The 11,235-nt window shown below is 39.9% G+C and overlaps 1 protein-coding gene across 1 annotated transcript in view; it reads left to right on the top strand.

Annotated features, from left to right (window-relative positions):
* carmil2 (capping protein regulator and myosin 1 linker 2) overlaps positions 1-11,235 on the top strand; it is a 96,937-nt gene that overhangs the window by 44,023 nt on the left and 41,679 nt on the right. The window contains exons 21-30 of the mRNA XM_017305147.1: positions 927-1,034; positions 2,711-2,804; positions 2,971-3,057; positions 3,690-3,818; positions 4,037-4,153; positions 4,367-4,542; positions 5,456-5,543; positions 6,155-6,244; positions 6,362-6,428; positions 7,875-8,395. Of these exons, the coding sequence (XP_017160636.1) occupies positions 927-1,034; positions 2,711-2,804; positions 2,971-3,057; positions 3,690-3,818; positions 4,037-4,153; positions 4,367-4,542; positions 5,456-5,543; positions 6,155-6,244; positions 6,362-6,428; positions 7,875-8,395 (1,477 nt within the window). The remainder of the gene's footprint in view (positions 1-926; positions 1,035-2,710; positions 2,805-2,970; positions 3,058-3,689; positions 3,819-4,036; positions 4,154-4,366; positions 4,543-5,455; positions 5,544-6,154; positions 6,245-6,361; positions 6,429-7,874; positions 8,396-11,235) is intronic.

The raw sequence follows: 11,235 nt of genomic DNA, 5'->3' as shown, positions 1-11,235 counted from the left end.
TTAAAAGCTCTCTAAATTGTCCTCTTGGTCAAACAGTTGAATTAATCAGAAAGTCAGTATTCATGTATTCAGCATTCAGTCCCTGTGCTGCATATTAGATGAAATAATGTTGATATTGTGTCACCGCTGCAATATTAGGATGACATTTATGCCATGTTCAAAGCAGTAGCACCATATAGTATACTTGTATAACTACATGGTGTTTTAATGGTGTCCAAAGTTGTCAAGGTCATACATTCGGTCATGTTTGTTGCAGCCTGACCTGGCTGGTGTTTGAAAAATGTTGGAGCATTACCTAAGACAACATATCTTCCTATGACAGTTAGAATCAAGATATGCAACAGCATGAGAGAGGGATTGTTAGCCGAGGTATTGGGAGCCAAGAAATTWGTAAATCGTCAAATTTGTTTCATTTTGTAAAATTGTGGATTGAAGTAGGCCACTGAAAYAATTGTGGTCAAATTGTGTTTAAATAAAGTAACTCTTAGTTTTACTTCATTTAGAAAAACAGAAAATGACCCAAGCTAAAAAAAATTGAGTCATCAACAAGTGTTGACTTCATGTAAAAAAAACAAAAGAAACATTTACTTATTAACCTTCATTTTAAACAGGAGAACCAGTCCTCAACTGCAAACATGACCTAACATGTTTATAAAGTGATCAGTTTTTCCTTGGAATCTAAGATGTCAGTGTGAGTAGCTGCCAGGTGCTCCTCAACCAGCAGCAGATTTTTTATATTTATTTTTAATTCATCARGTTGCTACTGAGAAAAGCCAAAGTATTTCTTCAACTCCTAACAGTGACAATAAAAACAAAGTCARATTCATATAATTCAGCAAATAAAGACAATAAAAATAGTGACAAGATTGTGACGAGAGCACTTTACAAACTTATTGACAACTGCTTTTTCTTTCTGGGATCTTAAGAAGGTTGCAGCAGCTAGACCTTTGTCTTTGTCCTTCTAGGTCTCTAACCTGGGACAGAAACAACGTCACTGCCAGGGGTTTCCAGGATGTGGCAGATGCCTTGGAAAGGTATTGCTCTTACACACACACTTACTATATCTTTCTATATTCACAAGGACTTTGCATTAACTTCCATTCGTCTTTCAATAATTTCTGTAGTCTAAGCCTCACCAATACCCCAAGMCTAACTATTGCCAGTATATGCCAAACCTAACCAGCCAGCTGCTAGCAGGAGCAGGCAAAAGCAAAAGTGGATTTCAGTCATTTTCAGTGTTAGATGTGTTCTCTGTTATATGCAGGGGTGAAAGTAGGGGGGTACGGCAGGGTACTGCGTACCCCTAAAAGATTTAGCGGGGGTACGCAGTACCTGCAAGAGAGAGGAGCGGTTGTCTGCTGTAAAGAATCAATGGGTTCACTGTGCAGCCGTGAGTTCACCCACTAATCAGCCGTGACTGATTCGTTTTTCAAGAACAATCTAAAACAGACTTAATCAGTTAATAACTTTTTTCCCATTTCATATTGTTTCTGAACTGTTCTTTACTAGATCAGGACTGCAACACGTCGATCGCGGAAGGTTTTGAGTCGATCTCGGCATTATGTGACAAACTGAAYGCCACCAGGAGGCTGAGAGCCGCACTTCCTCCTCTGACTCCTTATCAAAAAGTTCATAACTTTGTTAAAGAACAACAAAAAAATCAACAAAACATGTTCAAATTAATGATCCAACAACAATAAYAATCTCAGTAATTATTGTTTCAACAAGGTGTTGTGCAATTCTGTGCGTTTCGGTTCCATAACCAAAAWAACTAGCAGAGCAGGAGTTTAAAATTAACTAATCAACCACCGCTGTGTTCAGGGGAGGTTTATTAATAATGGCAAAATAAATATCAAGCCTGAAAACCTGATATTGTATAACGGACTGAATGTTGTTTTTAACATAATCTCTGGTCGGCTTGTGGAGCGCAGGTTGCCATGGCACCGGGTGTGTTTAAATGACAGAGAGACGGAGAGTAAAAAGGTGYGAGTGGTTTAGAGTTGATCACCTGTTCGGGTTGTTTTACCTTTGTCTTGGTGCATCACAGCTGCTGTAGTTYYTGAACATTCAATAAACGACAAACTTGGACTAATTATCTCGTTAGTCTGTGACTATATGTCATTTGCAACAAACATCAAACACGGTAAATATGTTTCATTAAGTATTTAACAAACAAATGGCTTCTACYGCGRTAATTGTGAAATTTAATTAATTGTCTAATATAAAAAAATTGTTTGGTGCTTTGAGCYYAGAGTCTTAGAGGCTTTTCCTTTATCAAACAATTTTGTTTTTTGCCTCGTATTTAGTGGAAATATTGATGTTGATRTGATTTTCTCCAAAATAATAACCGTTTTCAACCTTTATAGCTCCACTGTTGAAAATGAGGCTCTAACATTCATAAATGACATTKAAATAAAATCCAGTCCAACATCTGGTTTGAGGTGATTCTCTGGAACTTGTTGGAGGAAAAATATCCCAACTTCAGGAGATTAGCTTTAACCTAACAGAGCTCTGTGGTTCCTCCTATCAGTATGAGAGTCAGGGTGAGGAGGCGCCATGTTAGGAAGAGAAGTGGAAGCTGCAGGATMTGGTAAAAAGGAATACCAGCTCGCATTTCTGAATAGACCAGGTTTCTGTACAGGCATGTATAATAAACAACTTTTTGTATTCAGTTGTAAATGTACGTTGATGGAGGTTTTCTGTTTTGTAGGAACCTTACTCTACAGAAGATGTCTCCCCCCTTGGCTGATATCACACAGAGTTACCGCAGCAACCCAGAGCAAACAAAAGAAGCCCTGAGCAAGGTTGTTTATTCATTTAAGTGTGTTTGCTTGTGAGTGTGCATAAAAATATATAATTAAATAAGGATGGAATATAGGAAATGAACTGACTGTTTTCCACTGTTGTAGGATTTATTCTGGAAATGAAGGATAAATTTGTGGTTTTCATTTTAATCATTTTTTTGTCCAGATTCAGCAGTGTCTGTCCAGAAACAACATGAGACATCCTGGCAGTGTGGAGCTCCAGCAGGTGTTCAGGAGCCAACAGTCTGAGAAGGTATGAAACAGATACTGTAACCATGACTGTGCTTACAGCTGAATTTACCACATAACTGGAACAGTGCATTAGGTCCTACACACACAATTGACTGTTTTTAGAACTAAAACATTTTTCTCAAYAACAAAAATGTATGTGCACAAGATGTCTTGGATTCTAATCAAAAATGATTTATTGCATTCTCTTTCTCAGGAGGTGGCAAAAATACTTCTCTACTTCTCATTTTCAGCACAGCATGAATGTTACTGAACAGAGACTGATAAAATGAAACCTCATGATATACGGAGTAAACAGATCTATGAAGATGCGAGGGGTTCTGACTTGAAAAGCAAGTTGGCCTAAAAGCATTTAGAGCTTTATATATCTACAGCAGAATTGCCATATATATATGTGGGGGGCTGCAGCAGCAAGGTGTGACGGTGTGAGCAATTTTTTTTTTTTTTTCATCAGAGACTTCTTTAGCTTAAAGTCAGTCTTTACTGGAAACAGTCAGGAAAAAGCAAGACACATTTTGAATAATTCTTTTAAAATGATTTTGCTTTTGATGCAGTTCTCAGTTCAGCTCAGCTCAGGCCAGGCTCCCCAGTTTTAATATGTTTTTCTTCATTTTTTCCTTTTGTCCTAAATTTTAGATGATCCAAGCTATGTGTCGACAGCTGGAAGACACCCTGCAGCGTGTAAGCCACTGCAATACCCAGGCGGTCCAGAATGATATTATGGCTGCACATGAAGTGCTCCAAAATGCCAGAGAGTCTCTGAAGGTAAAYGTTTCAGTTTCTTTTTTGAAAAATAAGAAATTATGTTGTTGTGAGTCTAAGACTTCACAATCTCTGTGTATTTTAAGCTGATATTTTATCGTAACTTACAAAAAAACAGTTTTAAAATATTCTGTATGGAGAATAATCAAGTTTCAACTTTCTGTCAGTTAGTCTCACTTCTCACTTTTGCTTTCTTGTCTGTTGGGGTTTTTCATATGCAGCTGCTTCCATCTCTGTGTGATGAGAGCAGGAAGTGTTCACCTGATGGAGACTGGGTGACGGATATCTTATCTGATGTTGCCTCGGTACTAACTCAGGAAATCAAAAAAGACTTTCAGGTACACATATATTAAATTATCTGATAGTCATAGATTTGATATGTATTGACTAGTTTTGTAAAATTTGGATTATTAAAGTGCTGGACTTACAACATGTTTTTTAGCACAGTGACTCATCAAAGATACATTACAGGTTTAGTTGTGAAAGAGGTCTTTGTGTTTCCTGTCATACTCTGGACTCTTGATCTAAACTTATGATCTTGATTGTTTTAGGAGCTGGGTCAAGACCTGAAGGATTATGTGGAAATGGTGTGTCCAAGGGTGGTGGAGCACTCCAGTGTCTGCAAGAGCCTATCAGAGTGCATGTCTAAAAGAAGCAAGCAGGCAGGAATATTCCTAAGAAGCACCCTGGTGGAAACCGCAGGGCAAATCATCAGCACCAGATTGAGGTAAAACCTTTTCATAAAACAAGGGCACTTTGTTTTTGAACTAAGCTCATGTGCACGTTACTTTATTTTTTGTTGTTGTCATTTTCATAATAATTCACTAGCTTAAATTTCCTACTTGTGGGGCTAATAAATGATTATCTTATCTTATCTGGTCTTGTCTAGCATATAGCCAGTTATTTCATTCTAAGTTATCTATACTTTGTAAACGTTTGCACATACTTCATATTGTTGAAGTCACAGTGAACCTAACCAGCTGCAGTTTCTAAACATGCCACTACTAGGACTTTTCCATTGAAAGAACTCTAGTTCTTAAACTGATTCAGTTCAGGCCTTCAAACTTCACTGTTCTGCTGAACAACAACCTTTCCCTCCAGTTTGGGGAGCCAACCATTCACTGTTAACAGGGTTTGTTACACTGAGCATTGGGAGAATAAAGTAGTAAGACAGCTGAGCTGTGCACATTTTTTATTTGTTTACATTGCTTTCATTCTTACTGTACATATCAGAAAGACTGCTATCATTAACCAACAGAGAAGCTTTTACCTTTGTACAGTGGTGCTCTGAACAGGTGATAGTGAAGATGGTGTGCCGTCTGCTATCCAGCAGAAGACGCAAAATAAAAATCAAATGCTGTGTTTTCACTACAGCCCACTGCACATTGTTTGTTGTTTTGCTTGTTTTTTCTTTAAGTTGATTGGCTATTTTCCTGTTGGTGACTTCCTGGGTGACAGAGCACTCTGTGTCTGAGTTTTCTCACTGTTTGAGCTGTGGAACCTTTTAATCTGTGAAAACACAYGACACTGGTACAGTAACCAGAATGGGCTTCAAAATATGTTGGTAAAAAATGCATTTATGAGCGCTGTAAAACATGGGCTACATCACACTGCAACTTCTCTGTTTTGTATCTTCCCAGTGAATTGAGACAAACATTGGCTGTGACTCTGGTTGAAAGCATGATAGAACAGATTCTACAAGATCTGACTGAGGCACAGGACAAGATGGTAACTCTGAATGGTTTTGCACTAAACATTATGTTTGAAACTAAGATTGTCTAATTTAGTACAGCTTGTAACCCCTGATAAACAACCACTAACTCTCCACTGAGAACAAAACTACAAATGTTCAAAAATGGATCTTTCAGCTGCTAAGCCATTACTGGTCAAAACAAAGCATTCTTATCAAGCAACTAAACATTCTCATTTTATTAAACATGAGAATTGTGTTGCATACAATACTGAAATTGTTGTAGTTCTTAAATTTTCAGATCCTGTGCAACAAAAATCACCAAATAATCAGGAAAACGTGCGGATTACCCTGTATCCTGCATTATTAAAGCCGTAGCAAGCAACAGYTATCAAAACGTCATCAGGAAAACCTGAGCAGAAGTCTGTGTGCTTTACATTTAACCCTGCTGCAGTAGACATGACTCAAGTGACTGAGAATATGCAGAGGCACAAAAATGTTAGCAGTTATTTACCTCCTAGCAGTCCCACTGTTCATTGGATGATGAACACGATTAAATATTCAGCATTATGTTAATCTGGACTGAAAATTCCTGCTGTGTGTAAATATTCAGTTGTAAACATTGACATTTCTCTCACTTCATGTTTAGGACTCCCTAATAAGCGAAAATCCTTCCAGTTCTCAAAGAATCAATATCCCAGAGCTTCGACTGACTGACAGTGATTTCCCAACTGATGATGTAAAAGACACACACTAGTTCTTCCTCATCTTTATTGTGCTGTTTAGAAAACATAAACATATATTTATGAGGCGAACTTTTAACTTTGTTCCATGTTATTCTCTTCTACATCTGCAGTATAGTCCAGCATTCTGGAGGAGCAGTTTGCTTTCTAAGAGCCTACGGCCTGCTGCTTCAATCAAAAGTAAGACAAAATAACTATTAGCAACATCTGACATGGGAAGAGTGAGAACCAACAGCTCACTGAGATGCAGAGTTGTTGCATTCMSAGATAATAATCAGTCACTTTGAAATGTTCCATATTTGCAGCCGAATGACCTTTGCTGCATGTCTTCCCCTCTTTCATTACCCACTTTCCTGTCTGACAGCTGCTAAATAAACTCCTCTAGAGCTGCCAAAACCTATAACAAAATGGTGATATTCTCAACACTAGCTGAGATCATCACTATGAGTGTTTTCATGTGTCAGTCCTATATGGGCCACACCTTCAATACGCCACATTTGCAAGGAAAATGCATCAGTGKGATGAGCAGCAGGCTTTAGTATGAGTAACTCCCATGAGAACCCTGGTAAAACTTCTATGCTAGTGTAGTATGATCAAATGTTTTATTCAGTAATGAAATTTTAAATCGACTAACCAGTTCAAACCATTTTCCTACCAAACTCATCATGATGGTGTGTTTACCAGGATAGTTTGTGGTCCCCTGCTGTTGTCTTCATGTATCTTGTGCCATGTGTAGCCAATCTGTGGCTTACATTCAGCATTGTCTGACTAATTGGAGCATGGCTTGCTTGCTTACTTTCACACCACTGACTTTCAGCTGTGGAGAGAAAAGAGAGACCAGAAAATGGAGGAGGGAGTGTTGAAGGGAAGTGAAGGAAACATGGGCAGATTTTGGACACAGCTCTYGGCTCCCACTTGTTTTGTGAAAGCCTCATTACTGTAGTTAAAGTAAATACTCATTTTTATGTGGATTTTATTATTAATCAATCAATCAAATTTTATTTGTATATCTAATTTCAGCAGCAAGGCATTTCAAGGTGTTTTACATAATTAAAGAAAAAATAAAAACGGCATGTGACATTGAATAAACAGTAAGAAAGAGAAAAATATATATATATWTTTTTAAAGATTAAAAAAAGATAAAAATTAATAATATTCCTGGTTTTACTAATTTAGTTAATGAACTGGATGTAGATATATAAGTGTTATTCAATTTAGACGTTTTGTTTTTGACACAGTGAAAGTAAAGGATTGATAGTCTTGGAGCCTGCTATGTTATCTCTTGGCTCTATGCTAAAACTGTGTTGTTCTCTTTCGTAAAGTATGACCACAACATCCATCTGCTGCTCTGTTTACTCCCTTTCTGTTCTCAGCTCCCTATACTCATCTCTCCACCCTCTTTATATCCACACTGTCCCCTCCTCCTCCTCCTTTTTCTGTTTTTTTTTTTGCTGCACTGTTCTCCACATTCCCTCTGTATGCAGTTTTTTCAGGTTGAAATATATATGTAGGAAATCAAATGCTTAGGCTTAAGCTAATGCTAAGGTGCCAGTCTTTCCTTCTTTCCTTTCTTCCTACATCCATTCCTCTGTGTGCCTCTCCTCAGTGATGTTGCTTAATTTTCAGGTCTCTTGGATGCAGACTGTGAGCAACACACCAGGGAGAGAAGAACAGARAGAGAGAGGGGAGGAGCTGCCAAAGAGGATGATGAAGGGGGAAGGTGTGCGCTCCCACAGTTGCCACTCTCAGCCTCAAGTCCCTCTCTTTCCCCTTCTACTTCCTTGTCCCCCTCCCCCCAACTACAGAGGAGGAGGAGGTTGATGGAGGGGGAGGTGGCATCAGTGGATACTGCAGAAGCAGTATCAGGAGATAGTGGAGCATCGCTCAGCCCTCCTCCCAGCCGCCCCCCTATCTACTCCATCCCTTATAAAGCTCCAAAACAGGAGACAGCTGGTGGTGGAGGCCTAAACGGACGACAGGCTCGCTTCCCTGGCTGCAGCCCCAGCACAGACCCCCACCCTGGCTCTGGATTCTCTGCTTCTCCCATGGAGCCTCTACCAAGTCAGGGACAGACTCTAAGGCACTACACTGCCTCCCGACCACGGCCACGGCGCACATACACGCAACCCCCCACCTCCAGGCCTCAGGTGAGATCACAGGCATCTGCACATCAAAAACACACAAATTAGCACATACAGCAGCATGATTCCATCCATCTTTCATTCCATCCATCTACTGTATGATTGTGTGTGTAGGTGTTTGCCTGTACTAAGACTCCTACATTCCAACTGTTCTCAAGCCACTCTTCCTCGATTTCTCTCTTGAAAAAGCATTCTTAATTTCAATTATTCATGTTTTCATATTACTGGAAGTCTGTGTGTCTGCACTTCCCATCAAGCCATGTCTGTACACCCATTTACAGCTTTGGAAAAAATTAAGAGACYACTTAAAATTATCGGTTTCTCTGATTTTACTTTTCAAAGATACATGTTTGAGTAAAATGAACATTGTTCTTTTATCCTATGAACTACTGACAACATGTCTCTGAAATTCCRAGCAAAAATGTAGTGTTTATTTGCAATTTGCAAAAAATGAGAAATGGTCAAAATAAAAATAAAAATTTAAAAAATGCAGAGCTTTCAGATCTCAAACAATGCAAAGAAAACAAGTTTATATTCGTTTAGAAACAACAATACTAATGTAATGCCCTGGTGCTAAACCCTTTAGTGACTTATGAACTATCCATCCATCCATCCATTTTCTTACACCCTTGTCCCTCAGTGGGGTCAGGAGGGTTGCTGGTGCCCATCTCCAGCTAACATTCCGGGCGAGAGGCGGGGTCACCCTAACCAGGTCGCCAGTCTGTCGCAGGGCAACACAGAGACACACAGGACACACAACCAGGCACACACACACTCACACCTACACTTACACCTAGGGGCAATTTGGAGAGGCCAATTAACCTGACAGTCATGTTTTTTGGACTGTGGGAGGAAACCAGAGACTTATGAACTAACAAAACTTTTTTAAAGTCTATTTTCTGACCTACACAGGGTCAGGAGAAGGACTTCAGAACTACCTGGTCTAAGTAAGAATGTGAACAGCAGTGTTCTGGATCAGCTGCAGCTGTCTGATTGGCCTTTTAGGCAGACCTGTGAAGACACTGTTATCAACCGGACAAAAGATTGATAACAGGATACGTTTCTCTAGAATAGATCTTGCTGGGACATTAATCCTTTAAACCTTGAAATATTTTTCATATGATCGAAGGCAGACTTTYTAATTGTCTTTATGTGTCTCTGAAGGTTCAGGTCTGAGTCCATCGYTACACCCAGATTTYGGGCCTGATTGCCAGTTTGTAGCTGTAATAACAAAAGCTGCATGTTGATTATAGATCATTCTGCTTTTGGTCCAAAGATAACTTCAGTTTTGTTTCWGTTCAGCTGGAGAAAGTTGTATGTATACAAACACTGACTTGTTCTAAGTATCTGTTCAATGCCTGGATGGATCTCCTGTCCTGAGGACAGGGCCGGCCCAAGCCTCCATGGGTCCCTAAGCAAAATGTGGTTTTGGGGCCCTAAGCAGCTGCTTAGTTTGCTTATGCCTTGGGCCAGCCCTGCCTGAGGACATCATAATGTAGAGCTGTGTATCATCTGCGAAGTTATGATAGCTAATTTTATTACTTCTTATGGCCTGAGCTAGTAGGAGCATGTTGATATTAAATAGGAGGGGTCCTACCATTGCCTTGGGGTACTCCAAATATAACTCCTCTCTGCACCGATGAGAAGTTACCTACTGAAATCCTTTTCTTTCTGTAAGATTTGAACCAGTTGAGTACTGGACCAGAAAGTCCAAACCAGCTCTCCAGTTGYTTTAATAATGTTATAGTCAACAGTGTTAAAACCTACAYTAAGATCCAATACCACCAACACTGTGTTGCTTTCACAGTCTGTATTTATCTGAATGTCATTGAATGCTTTGAGTGCAGTCTCTGTACTGTAGTAATCATAGAAACCTGATTGGAAGATTTCAATGCGGTTGTCGATTATTAAGAAACTATTTGTCTGTCGAACAGCTTTTTCAGTAATTTTTCTGATAAATGGGAGGGAGGAGATCGGCCTGTAGTTGTGCAGTAGTGATTTGTCCAGATTGCTCTTTTTTATCACTGGTTTGATAACTGCTGTTTTTAAAGCCTGGGGGGAAACACCTGATGACAGGGATAAGTTTACTATTTGAATCAGATCAGATGTAATGACCACTACCTATCAAAGGGGCCAAAAGGGTTGTGCGTAGTGTGGAATGGGTCACAACCGAAGGCAGGAACCTTGGCAGTTCGATCTTTGGCTAAAGAAGCTCTGGCTGCTGGGTCGTAGAATGTCACCTCTCTGRTGGAGAAAGACCCTGAGCTGGTGTGTGAGGTTGAAAGGTTCAAGCTAAGAGTCATTCTCACTTCAATGCATGGTTCTAATTTTGGAAACTGTCTCCTTGAGAGGGGTTGGACACTCTTTTACTCTGGAGTTGCCCCTGATGAGAGGCACCAAGTAGGAGTGGGAAGCATCTAATGGGTACTGGCAGTCCAAACAGCATGCGGCTCGGGTAGTTGTTGAGGCAAAAACTCGTGCATGGGAGGAGTTCAGAGAGACCATGGAGAAAGACTTCCACACAGCTTAGGGCAGTGGTCCCCAAAGTACGGCCCGCGGGACGGATCCGGCCTGCCTACACATTTGGTCCGGCCCCCTGAACAATACCAGAGAGTATTTACATTTTTTTTTCATATACTGTATTTTYCGAACTATAAGCCGCTACTTTTTTCCTAAACTTTGAACCATGCGGTTTATAGCCCAGAGCGGCTTGTATGTGGATTTTTCTTCCACCACAGGGGGCTCTTTAGCAGGAAGTGAATCATTGGAAGTCAAAATTGGAAATAAAAGAAGAACGCGCCCATTAAAACGGAATTAGGTTTTAAAAGGGAATTGAAATTTGAGAA

This window comes from Poecilia reticulata, linkage group LG6 (genome assembly GCF_000633615.1).
Source record: "Poecilia reticulata strain Guanapo linkage group LG6, Guppy_female_1.0+MT, whole genome shotgun sequence".
Classification (NCBI taxonomy): Eukaryota; Metazoa; Chordata; class Actinopteri; order Cyprinodontiformes; family Poeciliidae; genus Poecilia; species Poecilia reticulata.
The sequence above is the reverse complement of the archived record's forward strand: the minus strand, read 5'-3'. Positions and strand labels throughout refer to the sequence as shown.